This window comes from Fulmarus glacialis, unplaced genomic scaffold (genome assembly GCF_000690835.1).
Source record: "Fulmarus glacialis isolate BGI_N327 unplaced genomic scaffold, ASM69083v1 scaffold216, whole genome shotgun sequence".
Taxonomy (NCBI): Eukaryota; Metazoa; Chordata; class Aves; order Procellariiformes; family Procellariidae; genus Fulmarus; species Fulmarus glacialis.
This window is the reverse complement of record NW_009218474.1, coordinates 6152-23402: the sequence shown is the minus strand read 5'-3', so window position 1 is coordinate 23402 and position 17251 is coordinate 6152. Positions and strand designations below refer to the sequence as shown.

General features: G+C 38.5%; 1 protein-coding gene across 1 annotated transcript; it reads right to left on the bottom strand.

Annotated features, from left to right (window-relative positions):
* Positions 1–1053, bottom strand: GPR1 (G protein-coupled receptor 1). The gene has a single exon (XM_009580040.1). It carries the CDS (start codon positions 1051–1053, stop codon positions 1–3), a length of 1053 nt encoding a protein of 350 aa, XP_009578335.1.
* Positions 1054–17251: the final 16198 nt, after the last annotated feature.

Genomic DNA, 17251 nt, shown 5'->3' with positions numbered 1-17251 from the left:
TCACTGAGCAGTTTCACAATAGTGCACAGGTGCATGGGTGTTGTCTGAGCTCCACAGCTGCTCACTGACAGTTCCCGAGCGGCTCACCTCCCACAGTGCCAACTTTAGCACCTCAGAGACTGTCGTCTTGACCTGGGCCTGGAACTTTTTACTAATCAGAACATAGAGGATTGGATTGAGGCAACTGTTGATGAAACCAAGGCCAGTGGAGAGGGGAATGCCATCCTGCAGTAAGTCATGCAAGTTTTCATCATGGTGGGCAGACAGCTCCACAATACTGAATATGTGATATGGTGTCCAGCAAACAAAAAAAGCTACAACTACAGCAATGATGGTCCAGAAAAGCCTGCTGGAAGTCAATACAGTTCTCCTCTTCACTTTGACAATCAGCAATGAGTAGCAAATGACCATGGTGACTAGAGGAAAGAGGTAACCAAACGCAAGCCTCACCCAAATGAGAATGTGATGTGTCAGCAAAATAAGTTCTCTGTCATGCACATGGAAGTTGTTGTAGCAAATGGTGACATTGTTGAGAACTGTAGCTGTGTCTCTAAAGTATAAGGCAGGGCCACCAATAATTGCAGCTGACATCCAAATGATCCCACTAAGAATGAGGGTGTTCCTTACAGTCCGATACTTGTATGAAAAGACTGGGTGGACTAGGCGGATGTAGCGGTCAAGGCTGATGAATGTCAGGAAGAAAACACTGGCAAACATATTAAGTAGTGCAATGAATGAATTCATCTTGCAGAGCCACTTCCCGAAAGGCCAGTGGAAGCCCATTGCCACATATGTAATATAGAGGGGCAGGAAGAGAACAAAAATGAAATCTGCAATGGCCAGATTGAGGAACCAGAGTGTAGAAACAGATTTATCCCACTTAAAGCCCATAAACCAGATGACGATGGCATTACCTGGCACTCCCAGCAGAAATGCCACACTGTAAAAGGAAAGGGAAACCATATGGGCAATACTGAGGGAGGACTGGGGAGATTCATCTTCCTCAGACAGGTCGTAGAAATAAGAGTAGTTCTCAAAATCTTCAAACGTCATGTTGCACAGTTGCTTTCTGAGGAAGAAAAGAAAAGGAACGGTCAAAGGAGAAATGTTTCACTGCATTGCAAATAGTAACCTGCAATTCCTTTAAGTTCTTGGTCATTAAAAAACCCAAAACATTAACTTAGTTTCACATATCTATCACTTTTCAGCTGTCAGTTGCTAGCAAAAAGCTTGTGGAGTATTTTGGTCACAGGCATTTCAAGAAATGCTCAAATCATGACAACATTTGAAATCTTAAGGAACTCTTTTCCTTGCATTTATTTCTTAACAGAGAGCACTGAGCACAGTATCACTCATAAATTTCTGGGAGGCCAGCTGTAAAGTTTTACTGAAGTGTGAATTTTCTATGCTTTTCTAGTTGGGTTTCATATTTTACTGCTCTGTTCCTATTTGAAGCAAGTTTTATGAATTATATCTGTCAGAAATCAGAGAAGCACCAGGCATCTATGTAGGCAAAAAAGTGCAGTTAAAATGCCAGGAAGCCATTTTTTATAAAATTACCAGCCACACACACATAACTCAAATTATAGTTAACAAAATAATAGACACAGATTTCTCCAGCAACTGAAAGTTCATGGGTTTATTGCTCCCTATCATGTATCTACCTTTGTATCAAGGATTGCTGATTTTCAGACACATTCAACATATTAGATTTCCTTAATGCAGCAAAGGATTTAGAGAAGGAGAGCTGAGAAACAGGTAATAGATGAAAGAAAATAAAGCTTCCCAGGAGAATAAGACACACTCTAAGAGCTATAGATGAAAATATGTGTGTCTTTTTTTTTTTCTTTTTTTTTTAAAGACAGAACGACAGTCTCAGTTTTCTATTGTTGCAAAAGCTTTTGGAACTTACAAGTACAACATGATTTTTCACATAGGAATTTTTTTCTAAAACTGGAAAGGAAGAGTGTGGGAAGGAGAGAAGGGGGGGGCCGGGATATAAACCAAAAGAAAAACCCAGAAAAAAAGAAATTAATGGGAAAACAGATAGCAAACAGAGGTTGAACAGGAAAAAGCACTCAGAAGTTATGTACGGCCACAGATGGCCACAGTCTGACAAAAGTATCTGCCATGGTCAAAACAAATATTCTGCTAAATTTTGTTATTATTTAAAGCTATAGTGTCTGGCTGGACTCAGCTGCACTAAAAACCTGTCCCTGAGAGCAGGATACAACCAACCCATTAGCTGTACTATGAATGAGCTTACTGGTATACTTCTGAGCACCAGCTCCGTTCAAAAACGGAAATTCAGTCCACGCTTTTGGAACCCAGCCCTGCATTCCTGTAATTCCATTAATTTTAGCATGCTAAGGACAACAGGAGCAGGGTCTCCAGAGTGCATTGCCTGCAGAACAACATCTGCAAGCTGGTATTCATGTACATACCTTTCCTCCAAAAAAGTAGTTTGCTTATTTTGAAAGGATTACTCACACAAGTGAAGCTACGCATGTGCACACACATTAGCAGGATTAGATTTCTCATTTGTAGATGGATAGACAAGATAAAAAGAAAAAAAAAAGTTGTGTAATTTTATATCTCTTGATTAAAAAAAATATATAATAAGAGTCAATACAGCCTGTTCTGCCAAAAGGCTATGATAAAATTTGCCCTTTGTAATTTACATCAGGCTGAAGGAATGTTATTTGGTTTGCTGTCCTGATAAAATGATACTTATTGGGCTGCATTTATGTAATTATATGCCCCTTGGGGGTAGATTCTGCATCAAATACCAGTACCACCCATCTGAGTCATTTTTTCAAATAGCTTAACATCTGCTGAGAAATAGTATAAACAAGGAGCAGTACCACTAACATCTGGAACAACATTACATTTGGACAGTTTCAGAGGACAGTCAGGTTAATTGGATTTTTAAGTGTCTTTGCCTATATACAGAACTATATTTTCAAATCAAATTTATGCAATTAAACAAAAAAAAAAAAAAATCCAGTTTTTCAGACTCTTGCTGATTAACATCCTGTATTCCAGTCAGTAATCAATTTTGCTTTTAAGTTTCTCAAGAGCTAGCACAATGCAATAATACTTGGATTCAAACATTTCCTCCCTATATGTGTAACCCCTAAACCTTTTTTTTTCCTAATGGTGCTAAAAAAACATAATGACAATAACAAACATTTGCTTACTGCCCAACAATGTTAATTTTATATTTAGAATTTCAAAGATGATGTCTAGCAGGAGAAAGAAAACATACCTAAATAAATACCAAATATTTACCAAGCCTCCTGTAGTTTAAAACTCCTCCACTGGAAGAGCACCCCTCTAGAATGCAATTATTTTTCCAAGCTTATACTTTTTCTTATCTCTAACTCCTAGTCTTCCAATGCAGTAACTCTTTAGCAGTGGGGGCAAAAAAGCAGGAGGAACATTGCTTACCATTGCTCCCAGCGCACAGATGCTGAAACTAGATTCTATGGCTAGGGCTCAGCAAAGATTGACAATTACATATGCAAAGCCCAGAAACCTTTACCTCCGACATCCTTATATATGAAGTACTTCTGTAACAGGACTCACGGTGTTAAGCCCTGCCCTGAAAAAGATAACCAGTAGGTGATTTTCAGTGGAGCTATGCTGGTTTACAACGAGGACCCAGATTTTTTCTTCTGAGATAACCGTTAACCATCAAACATCAGGGATGTTTCTTTGTGTTCTTGAAACACACATAGCCCCAAATACATGAGTTTGGGTTTTATTTATTAATAAACTTTCAGAAGCAGACCTGTCTTGCAGTTCAAGTCTAAGTCTTGAAAGTGAAGAAATTTAATTCTATTCCTTATTCTGTCACTGATTTCCTGTATGATCTTTGACAAATGATCCAGGCTGGAAACACTCTCATGAACCTGTCTGCAAACAGAGACTCAGTAGAGAAAACAAGACTTTTTGCCAGCAGTTTCTGCTTGGCTTTCAGGCCAACTGCCAGAAAAGGTAAGGGAGGTTTGGTGCAATTCACTGGCTCAGTCCCTGCTGGTCTGGGGTTGCAAAAAGGAGCCAGAGGGAGGAAAATATTTTTCAATAAACAGGAAAGTGTGGTTAGAGGCCTGGCAATAGGACTTGGGGGCAGCCACAGGTTACAGAACAGTGTTGTACTGCATATGGATGAATATAACCAAGTTTAGACTTTTTTTTTTTTTTTTAATAGTAAACAGCCTGTGTAAAGTGTACGCTCAGCAGTTGTTTGCTGGAGTCTGTTCCTGTTTGCTGAGGTCACAAGCAGATCTGAAAACTGAGCCTCCTTGATTCAGTCGCGTAATTATGAATATAGTTGCCTAATTTTAAGCAAATAGGTTTCAGAATGCTTGACCAGGAGGTTTCATTTCCTGTCCCCTTCTGTAAAACAGAAGTTAATTACTAAACAACTTCATAGGAATATCACAGGCTGACACTTGGGTGCTAGCGCCTTTTAGATCCTGGGACAGAAAACAGAATTACCAAGAAATACAGATCATTAGGAAATATTTCTAAAATACAAAGCCACAGAACTGCTGGGAAGAGACTTCACCATGTGCTACATGAACTGTCTTTCTCTGAATTTCAACAGTAGCTTTTTACTACAAGTACCTAGAGTTTGTTTTCTCTGCCACCATTACAGCATTGCATAAAGTTGAGCCATAATAACAACTTGGACAAATGATTGGATCTGCTTAAAACAGAACAGCTTTTGTCACACTACAAATGGCCTTATGGTTATGACATGGGACGAGTATTTTGGACTCTATTCATGGCTATGCCACATGCATCCAGTTTGACCAGGGGAAGTTGTTTGACCTCTCCACACCTCAGCCCTGAGGTCAGTGGAAAGGCTTTGGAATGAAATTACAGTTTTCAGTCTAAAATAGGAGAAAACAAACAAAACAGTTACAATTTCCACTCACTTCACTTGATGCAAAGTCTTCCTGGGGGTTCAAAGTTCGCTGGGCACCATGCAAGTTAGGGTCCAACTTAATTACACTGGTAGCTTATGCCACATGTTTGGGCTACAGCCCACACAACCTCTCTCTGACATTTGGTCCTCATTAGCAGAGACTTCCAAGGGAAGAGCTTATTCATTGTCTATGTTAGTTAAAAGTTAATAAAAATATTTGAGGGGTAGTCCTAAAATCTATTTGTTCAGTGTGATAAACAGCGCTCAGAGCCTCTGGCCAGCTAAATTGATTTCAGAGGTCACAACAGTGGGTCCTGACTTAATAGGAAAATTAAGGTTTGCGGAGTTGGCTGTCTCAACAGTTAACTTCATAGAGGGAATATATTACACAAACCCTTCTTTTAATGTCTTTATGAATAATTCTGAGCATATTACATTCCACATGTATGATCTATGGCTAAAGAAAAGCTTATTTGATTGATTCACTTCAACTTTTGTCATTTGCAGAGTCAAATGTTGGAGAACAACTAGTTTCTCAGAAGATCACCTAAAGCCTGCTTGTCATACTGTGTCTCAGCGAGTTTGTCTGGATATTGAATTCATTCGAGAGGCCTCAAAAAAATTTCTTGGAACTTTTGAGGTGCTAAATTTTGAATTTATCTAGCTTCAAAAACATAAACATTAAATTCATCCAGTACTTCATCTGTCAAGTTCAAAACACAGAAGGCTGAGTAAGTTTGTTAGGGGTATATACATATTTCTGGCAAGTATTTCACAGAGACATAAGAAAAGATCCTAAAACTCACAAGGAATACTGATGAGATTACAAACCATCATAGACTCATATTTCTCCCTCAAAAGAACAAAGCCAAGATGACCACTTGGCTCCATATGGAAACACTCCTATAGCAGGAAGTGCCTGATACACCCATACTACAAAACTAAATCATAGCTATGCTATAATTTAAGCCTAAAGCTGGCCCTGCAGACAAAGATACCAGGAAACAAGCATTTTAAGCTAGTATACACAAAAGCAGAATCAAGGCTCGTATGCATGTTTTCTCTTTCACAGATGCATACACAAACGCCTATCCCTTGACTATCATTTTAATGATCATTAGACGTATGGTAACAAAATGACTTTGTAAGCCGTCCTGAATTCAACAACTAGAATGGGTCATAATAGATATGATATGTGGCTGGAAACCTTTTCAAGCCACAATATAGATGTATTTGTTCTAGCAGACAAGACAAGAATGCAAATAACCATCATTCTCCATTACGTCTCTCACTGAAGCAGTGTTAGAAATGCATACGCAATGTACTAGCTAGACATCTCCTAAAATTTATGCCAAAAACACCTTTCTTTGAGCAAGGCCAAACATGATCTTACTAGTCATAACACACCACTTCATCTGTGGTATTGAAGTCATCTGACCAGATAATAGCCTCATAACATTTTACACAAAGTGAGTGTTACAGAGAGATTAACAAACTCTTACAGAGCAACTCAATTAATACTGGTAAAGCAACGATTTCAGACCAGCACTTTTCCCACCATAGAAATGTTAAACAAAAAATGGAAACCCCAACTTTATATCTAAATAATGCTGCTGTAATAGGAAAAGTATCTACAGTAGGTCTGGCCTGAATATAACAAATCATCCAGACAACTGCTGCAATTGAGTGGCGTACCATTTCCACAACCAGGTAACTCATAAATGTCTGCATATCATCAAAAGTGATTTATTTTCATGCTGATCCCAAGCACCAAAGCTTCCATCCCCAAGAAGACAAAGAAACTCAGATGTCCTCGGGATCTGGGGTGGGGGGCACACTTGGTAACTGTGTAGTTAGTGCTTGCTCCTGCTCTTATTCTCTTCCGTTAATACAGCTAAAAGTAGAAATATCTTTTTTAATATTCCTTTTGAATGTAAGGAGTTGCCGTAACCACTGCAAGTCTATCGTGACCACAAATGTATTACAGCAGAGTCAAGAAAATGACAGATGATGTCTGTGAAACACTTAAAGTGGCCCCATTCTGGGGAGGAAAAAAAAAAAAGAAATCTAAGCATTCTCACAAGTAAGTAAAAATAGAAGTTTAGGTAAACAGTGCCACTTGAGATGTAAAATACGGTCTTATATTGTATATGTCAGCACTGCCGAAGTATTTACATAACCAGTCATAACACCTCAGTATTCACAACCCTTAGTAAAAGTGGATTCAAGTGAGAAGTATCATCAGTCTGGTTTAAAGACGAGAAGGCTGAGAATGACCTACAGGAAGTCTGATCAAACCAGGTGCTAAACCTAGAGTCCCTGCCTAGTGGTTCAACCACAGTCCTATCCTCCTTTTTTAAACATAACACTGTCCCCTCACTCATGATGGAGTGGAGAAACCACAGCTTCACCTCTGGGAGACCTTCCCTTTCCTGAAGGGAGGCTCTCCCCTGTGCCGTCATGCCCACTGTGTTGGAAGGAGCCAGTACCCACCCGGGCAGCCCTTGCAGATTCTGGTCTGTTTTCTCTTCACTGAAGAGAAAAGGAACCTCGATCTCCACCATTTGCTTGTCATATATGTTAATCTGTCTCCGCAGGCCCAGGACATACCTAAGAGCCATTAAACACACCTCTCAGATGACAAAGCCCAGCAGGTACACCATATATCGTATTGGCTGTGTCCTCAGCATGTAAGATATGCACTCTAATGAAGTATTGTTCCAGGCAAGTTTCATGTGTTTTCTATTCCTCCACAAATGCCAGCAGTATTTTATTTGGCTATAAGCCACCGTAACACCTAGAGTAATGGAGATACCCAATTTAAAAATTTTAAAGTGCCTCAGCTTCACAGTGACTGGATTGGTAAGATAATGAATGCTTGTATTTCTAATCAAGCGTGGCTTTTTATGTTTTTCATGCAAAAATTGTATGGCATTTTTACTTCACAACTGTTTCATATATTTGTGATGAAAGAAGATTTTGACTGGCGTTCATATGATCATTACATGATCATGCAGCTCTGACCATGTTTTTTGAATAGTTGCACTCCTTCAGCAAACACATGCTTTAACCACAACTCCCTCCTAACAGGAAGTAGCAAAGTGAGAGCAGAGAACAAAGAGTGAACGCAGAGATTTCTTTCAGACTATCAACTGTTGTCTCAGCAGGCTGATTAAGGCCAATTAAACGTATGTTAGGCAACAGCCATTCAAAAGTTACTGCAGGGTAACAACAGGTCATTACGGAAAAAATAAAATAACCCGTTCCAGCAAGATACAAAATCTCTATCAAATAACAAATAAAAAATAGCTTACAATCTGTTACACTTACAGTCCTTTTAACAAGTAGAGTTAGGAGCTAACCCCAGAGAGAATTAGCAACACAACTCATTCCTCAAATATGCCTTCTTATATCCTATTCTATTTTACATATTAATTTCCCAGTCACTTCTAACAGTATGCTTGGTTATGTACTGCCCACTAAATTGATTTCTGTTCTTCTAGGTTTATTCTACTGTTCATTAAATCTACATCTGCAGTTTCTTCCAGCATGATTGTAATATTGCTATGGTTATATTACTCTTGACACTTACTCTTGCATGGGTATATCAGAATCAAAATAGTGCTAGTATATAACCAAAACATTCCAGTTGATAAGATAACATACTTTATTTTGTCCTCACAGTTAATACACTAGGATCACTGTGTCCAGTACATTAAGGGTTTCTGCTTCTGTATCAGTGTTCCTCTAATATTCCTACTCATACAAAGCTAATTCTTTTATTTACTTTAAGTTCAAGTCTAAAATAAGCACCACCTGTATTCCTGCAAAACTGAAAAATTCATATTGTTAATACAATTTCAGGAGGGCTGGATATTTATCTATCTCCCTATCATGGCATTGGGAACACTCCCTAGCACTGATAAGAATAGATGGCGCCTATGATTAAGGTGTTAAATTAGGAGCTTGGAAATACTGGTTTTACAGGCTTCCCATATTACCTTTGCAAATCACTTCTATGTCATGTTGAACTTGACTCCACCAGATATGGTACAACACCCTCAGTTAAGAGTCTAGGACCTCAACAATACGTTACTCAGTTTTCTTAAATGGACAATAGTTCTTAACATTTCCGAAACACCTCATTAAAATGATGTGGGGCTGAGCTCATTAAAAGAGGATCACTAGAAAGAAGAAATGGGAGTGTAGAAAGCGATGTTACATTAATGGTACAAGACGTACTACTCACCACTTTCCCATCTAGAAGGCTTCAAAAGAGAATAAAATGTCTGTGCCAGGCTCACACTTGCTGAAAGAGGCAAGTATTTTATGTTGGGAAAGTACCCAAAGGCCCTAGCCTTTGAGATCACAGCCTCACTGGATCTAGGCACTATAAGCACATAATGAGAGACAACTCCTGCCTTGTTTATAATTAAACAGACAGACACAACAAGAGCGGGAAAGGAACAGAAGTATCTTGCCCAAAGTCAAACAGTAGATTCAAAGGCAGAGTTGCAGGCAGAATTCAGGGCTTGCCAAAAGAATGGAGAGGCAACTATCTTTTGTGGATAGAAGGAAAAGGTGCTGGTTCTTCATACTTGTGCCTTGTGATTCTTGAAATATATCCTTCAAGAAGTATCAAAAAGGGACAAGAGAGCCTGCGCTGGGGAAGAGAAGTAGGAGAACGCTGCAAACTCTTTGCTAGCTAATGTCCCTGGCAAGGGCTGGAGACTTGTAGAGTGCTGGCCTTTGCAGATAACCCTTGCAAACAAACCTGACTTGTAGCAATGGGTTTTGTTAGCTTCCCTTTGAGCTAATGAAAAAGTATTGGATCTGCAGCAGGACTGTTAAGTTCATCTAAAGAATTGTAATGCAGTGAAATGGTGGGCCAGGCATAAGAGTGCTGCAACAAGCCAGCAAAAATTCTCTCTGGAAAAGAGCAGCCATGGCCTGATACAGGGCTTTTTGCTCCTGTCTCCAGGCCCTCAACCTCTGGAAAGTATTGAAGATACAAAGAGCACAGAATTAGCTGAGCTCCCCTGGAAGTACTATATGCTTCTTTTGAGGACACATGATTTTTCTTTTTGTCTCAGGAGCCTCAAGCACACCATAAAAGTAGCAACAAGTGTGGGAGAGTTGATCTGTGCATCATGGCATCTTGCCTTCTAAAACCAAATGTCTCTTGGACACCGCCCACCCCAGTCACAGCAATCCCTTCTTCTGGTAACAGGCCATGAGAAACTGTTCCTCCCACTCAGCTCTCTTTTGCAAAGCAAGCAACAACAGAGCCCTGCAGTGTTGTGAAACTGCTAGTTTCAGACTGAATGAACACAAACCAAACCATTATCAGAAATCATGAGTGAAAATTAGCCAGACAACCAGCCACCACAGTAAGAGAGACAGCTGAACTGTTGGCACATTCCATAAGACAAAATGAATAAATAAGCAAATAACAAGACTATTCAACAGACTACAGTCCTCTGCAAAACTAGCTGCTTAGTGCTTGGAATAGCAGAGTTATTAATAAAAAATTAATATCTAAGAACAGATCACAAACTTCAAGTGGCTTTTGAAAAACGTAAGGAGAAAAAAATTCTTTAGGGCAACTGGCTTTGTTAGGAAACAGATACAAATTTTCCTCTTGAATCAATCTATCAGAAATAAACACAAATCTAACAGCATTTCAGAAGTTGCTCATTAGGTTGTCAGCAGAGAAGCAAATTCTTAAAATGAAAAGGAAAAATTTATAATGTATAGTACATACACATTGCATTATTGTCGTCAACAGTTTTCCTCTGCCCCCACCAGTGCAGTAAAAATCTGTGGTTAGATCCTGCCTAGGAATCCTTATATAGAGTTTCCCTGACTTACGGTCCCTCTCCACAAAGGCAGTTAGAGAATCCAAACCATACATTCATTCTCCAGAGCCAAACAACTTCCACTACGCCACACTCAAGGAGATTCTAAGTACAATAAAAGTGGGCTCTAATATGACTCATAGCACATACAAAATCCCTAGGATTAAAGTAAACTTGGTAGGAGCTCTATCCTGTCTGCCTGGCATAAGTGGCTGACAATGTTTTAAATTCAAGCAGAAGCTGCAGTGACATTAAACAGAAGTAAATTGGGTTATTAAAATATTTGCATTTCCTAGTTCAGCTGAGGCAAAACAATAATACGATGCTACTGAAAGTAAGCTGTCATAAGGAAGTTAATCCTGAATCAGTTTCTACAAACCTGGTCCGACAAATTCCTTTACCCTCACGTACCCTCACTCGCTCTCTTCTCCTTAGTTATGAATTAATAAACTTTTAAAATTATTCAGTAATACAATTTTATTCAGCTAGAAAGCAAATGTGTTTTAATTCATAGACAATCTATACATCTTCTGTAAATCTACAAAAACAGGTCTGGGATATTGTTTGGCTTTGCAAGATCACATTTAGAAAGGCTACAGGTGACAATGACATGGTTATCACTAAGTCTGAACAGGAGGTGGAATCCAGCCCTGTCTCATTGTATATAAGGCTTCAAATCTTCTTGTCACTTCCTAGGAAACATGCTCCCATGCACTTAATGACAGCTATATCCACATCCTACCTTCTTCCACGATGGCTAGGGAAAACACACACACCTTGCAGCTCAGATCATAGAAGCCCTTTTTAATTCTGCATGACTGTAATTCTTCAGAATTATTTTGTTAATCTGCTACTTAAGTTGAAATGATTTCAGTTTGTCTTCTAGAATATGTTCAGATCAGAACTGATGCACTTATTTCTAATAATACTGGGAATTGTTATAGCTATAGGAGACATACTACCCCTAAGCAAATCAAACAAACTAAAACCAACACACAAAGGGAGGCAGGGGAGAGCGAGAGAGAGATTTAAGTCAAGGTCACTTACCATTCTCTGACAGGATAAAAGACTCCTTGAAGTGTGTATAAGCACACTCAAAAGTCATTAAAAATTAAATTAATACATACTTTCATATCTTTTCTTGCTGCAGGGGTGGTTCAAAATAATCTTTGAAATAAATATCACATTCCTTCTTCCAAGAAGCTCTTTTAGCCAGTATATGCTACAGTACCTTACAGGATTTGCCTGCAAGTGCTGTAGCTGTAGAAACACATTATTTAGAACGGAGGGAGAGAAAGATTTAAAATATAACAGAGAGATTGACCTACCACGTTTAGTTCTTTGGAACGAAATGCACTGTAAATCAGGGATGTGAGCTCTGTAGTAGAAGGAAGAATGAAGTGATCTGCAGAGTTCAGAGTGACTTCAGTGTGATTCCAGCTGCTTCACTTGGCTACTGCCTTCCTTCTAATAAAGCTGCAGAATGATATAACACCGTGTTTGTTTTCAGCTGAGGAAGTTGTTTCCAACTTCCCTTGGTTTTCTAGACCGAGTTTTGAAATATTGCCTTTCTGTATAATCCCAGTATTTCACCAAAAATAAATGTTAGACATGTGAATGAATCATTTTGGTCAGTGTCCAAGCAAGCAACAGATGTGGTGGCTGACGAATGGAAAGGGACCTTACAGTTGTAGGCTGCTTTTTGTTATGCAGAGAAGACAGTGAACAGTATTTCTTTGTAAGCACTCTGGTTTACAGAAAATAATGTTGAATGAGCAGAAAGATGCTTAAAATGTCACACCGAAAGCATCGTTTTGTAACTGTACAGTGAGATACATTAATTTTGTATTTATGACTGGCAGATTCACCTCCTTTTGTATGCAAGAGAAAAGTGAGCGCCTCAAAACATCTCTAATTAGTGCCTCTGTCTGTCAGTCAGTGCAACACTGGCCAGAAATTTGAACTGGGTTTTAGGAGACTTGGCTGGATTCCCAGTTCTGTAAAGAGCCTGCTGAGTTTTTGTGGCCCAGCCTCATGATCTCCATGTAGCTTAGTTTCCCAGTCAGTAAAATGGGAATATTATTCCAATAGTATCTACATGCCATAGCTTCACCTGACTCTGATGGTACTGCACTCATCATACCATTTTAAATCAGCTGAGCATTTGTCACTCTACCCTTACCAAAAATTGAATCTTCTAGTGGAAGCAATATTCTAACACTGGTACTCCTCTGTCATTAATATAAAACATGTAAAATGTTCAACACTGATTGAATCTAGTAAATTCCAGATTTTCCAGGTATCAACTCTACTGATTCCAGTGAAAATTAGAAAGAAAGAAAAAACCAACAATAACAAAAAAAACACGGAAGAGGGAAGTGCTTAGTGAGAAGCAGCAAAACTGAAATTTCAGCACCTGGTTAGCACGGCTATCAGTTTTAAGCACCTCTCTTAACGTCCACAGATCACAGATTCTCTTAGCAGGAGCCAAGAACTCCTTCCAGCAAAACTACCCTGCTTTGTCTTTCCTCCATGACAGCTCTTCCTGTTCTGCCAATGTAACTTAAAATGCTGATAGCTTGTACGTGAGGGGAAAAAGCTATGAATGAAAGGAAGATGGAGATTATGCAACGGTGGGACACAGAGTCCCTGGACCAGGAGGAAAGGACGGGGGGGCATGATTCCTGTGAATATATGACATAGGAGACAAACGGGGGTTGACTGAGGAAAGAGTATGGAAAGACTCGAAGACCTCATGATTTGGCACCTCACTTGTTTATTTCTTGTATTTTAAAGATTTCCTCTTTTCTCTAGGTAGCTGATTGGTGAACCTTCACTGATAAAAGCTCTTTTAATAGTAGTTCTCTTCTTTTGTAAATATTGGGATAGGGTAAATACAGGCACCGTTTAACAGCAGATGTGCTGAGGTTTTTTTTTTTTTGCTTGTAATGGCACATGACTCTGTGTGTCTCTAGGTACTTTGCCAAATCCAGTTACTGTAATGCAGTTAATTCAAGGGCTTGCTGAGTACTATTTCAGTAGGACAAAAGAGGAAATCACTGGATAGATAACCCTCACACATGATCTAGAATAAAAGAAAAAAACCTCAGCAAGCAAAGTAGAATCACACATTTGCCAAATGCTCTTCATCTTCTCGGTGTAGGGAGCATTCTGGAGAGTGCGATGGATTCTAGCAGTTTTGGGGTAGTGAGGAATTGTCTGTAAGGGGCTGTTTCCTTCAGCATAAACTAAAGCAGGCTTGGGACTACTCTAACATGTACTGGGGATGATAGTTCATTTCCTTCATCCTTCAGAAGCCAGGGAGGATTAAACCTCACACAGCAATTTTCCTCACTCTTCCTACCACTGTACCAAATACGAAATCACAACTGCTAAGGACTCAGAAGACATTTTATGGAGACAAGTTTTCGTAGAAAATGAGATTTTTTTTTTCCCCAAGAACAGCAGATTACTGCATTTAAAAGCATTTTTCTACCAATCTGTCCTACCTCATTTGCTCCTTTTAAATTGAAATGAACTTTCGCTCTGATAAGCAATTACCAAATTTGCACAGTATAACCAGCATATGTAACTTATCTGGGAGAAGAAAGGAGAACAGAATTTTACAGACAAAATTGCATTTAATCTGAAAGGATTTTGTTTTGCTTATTTTCTCTTCAGAGTAAATACAGCATTTTATTGTTCTACAGTTTTGATTAACCACAGTGGGAATCTTAAGTCCCTGAAGAATGTAATCTTGGGCCCTAAACCTTTCCTTGTTTTAGTTCCTGCTATGCTCAGACACAGTAGAACTGGAATGGTGAGTCCCAAATTACATGGCTTGTTAATACACACTTTCATGCAACCCATTAACCATTGACATCACTTTATGAGTGTGATCTTCTCAGATAATTTTGTGAAATACGCTTGGAAGAAAATTAATGAAAAAAAAAAAAATGTATCTCGATTGCTTTCATGTCTTCTCCTCTTTCTACTTGAAGTTGTATTTAATTTGCCATGTCATTTGTGCTTTTTCAACAGGGTAAGTTAATGAAGTCTTGGAGTTTTTACTCTACATTAAGTATGAAAATATGCCAGAGCTATACTGAAGAGGGACATGCATTCATGAACATACAGTGCACGTGGGACTTGCAGAGCAGAGAAATACTACTTTATACCTGATGGAAAAAGAACAAAGGAGAGCATTTTCATACAAATAATAGATACTGGTTTGCTCAGCAGTGAATAAACTAGGTCTATGAAAAGCAAATGAGTTTTAAAAGCACTTCTGATTGTTTGGGTGGGTTGCTTTTTTTTTTTTCCAAACCCTATAAAACAAAACAAAGGCAAAGGAAAAAAAGATACAACGGAAAAGCCTTCAGAAATACTTCACCAGATTTAACCAAAGCACAAATTACAAAGCAATAAACAAAAACAAAGTAGCTTTAATTTACCTGGATTACCAACAATGGCCTGATAGTTCTCATAATTATTTCCCACTGCTGGGACCACCGGATCTTATCAAGCTGCCTATTAATATGTGCAGATAATCTCAGCACTAACGAACACCCTAGACGAAATTCAATGTGCACTAATTCAATTAAGTTGTACAAACCATGAATTTGTAAAGTAGGTCAAACAAAAGATATTTAGTTTTGCTCAGGATTAATTTAAGCTGAACAACACAAGAAAGAAATTACTTACCTTTTGAGGATTCAGCTATTTACAGTTCTGCTCTTTTTAAAAAAAAATTCTTCACTGTTCCTCTGTCCTCACTGTTTGAATTAACACCTCATCGATTAAAATCCACTGTGGAAAAACAGAGTTTAACTACCTGACAAATCAGGAAAAGGTTAATTTCCTCCCTTCCTGTGAAACTAATGACTATTCATGCCTATCCTTTTGGTAAAGCTGCAATGTTTACTTGTGGCTTAACTGCCCGCTATATACCACAGTCAGCAACTATGACAAAATTCTCCAGCGACACTTTTAAACCAAACCACCTGATGAAGGGAGGTTTGGCTCCTTTAGGCAGGTCCACATCCTCTTTCTTTGCTGATATTAGAAATCTGAAGATTTTAATGTATAATGTGTTGAAGAAATCCAGTAATTCTGCAGAAGGCAAAATCCTTCATCTAACTACTACTTCAGTGCACACAAGCATATAAATGAATTGCTATATATATATGTATATACATACAAGTTCGAGCAGGATCTTTAAAAGCAGCACTTCATGTAACTCCTGTAAACAAAGTGAGCAGGGTGTTACATTCTATGAAATCATGAATATTGGAGAATAATTACAAGGAAGGGAAAGAAAGAGATATATTTTTTTTATTATGAAGAATGATACCTGGAAAAAATACTATTGGAAACAGCCCTTTTTTCCCCATAGAGTTTGCTTTTATACTTGCGGGTTTTCTCATTTGCCACAAATAAGTAGGAATGATTTTCTACATACTTTCAGACCACAGCTATTCAAATTTTGTATTCATATGACAATAAATCAAGACATTATACCTGCCACTCAGATAACACTTGAAATCCATGGAATTTTAAGAGGGTGTCTTAACAACAAACCTTCTGATATGTCATTGAGTGCTAAAGATTATAGTCATCAAACAGCTAAATAGCCAATTTGACAACAGTATTTTTCCATTTTAGCCAAAGTGCTGTCTCCTCCCATACAAAGGAATGCCAGTGTTTGGAAAAATAATCTGAGAGAACTACAGAGATTACAGAAACAAAAATAAGGGAACGCAAACTATAGTTATTTCACTATGTATTTCACAATCTTTAGTGGCTATGCAAACTATAGTTATTTCACTACGTATTTCACAATTTTCAGTACTGCTACAGGTATTAACCAACTTGCACTTCTTCACCTCACATAAATTACCAGAAACTACAGTGTCACTTAGAGAGGTCTTAGGAGAGAAACCCTTAAAAGGGAAGCCGGAATTTACTGTTATGCATCTAACTTAAAACATACGGATTGAGTCAGATGTCTCAAAAACTGCCCAAAGCCTAACCAGCCTAGGTTCACAGAAACCCAAAGCACAGAGATGAACCTGAGCCACACCTCTTCAGGATTTTAGCTGCCTCCATTCACTCAGGATCCAAGTCACCTTAACTCTTCCATTGCCTTCAGTGAAAGCAAAACTAGTACTATCTCTAATAAATTGACAGTGGGCATAGGGAAGGAAGCATAGGAAATCAGTCTAAGCAAAGAGGCAGCTAAAACCCCCAATATTTATTTGTCCAGTTCTACTCCCGAAGCTGTATCAAGACACACAAAGGTTAATTTTAAATCCTTCTTACTTTGCAATTTTTTTTTTTTTTAAATTAGGAAGACTATGTGCCCCAAATTCAGCACTTAGCATGAACTTGAACATGGAATTTAGATGAATGTAGAGACTAGAATTGCAGCATTTTCTGTAAAGGCTATTTAAGCAGT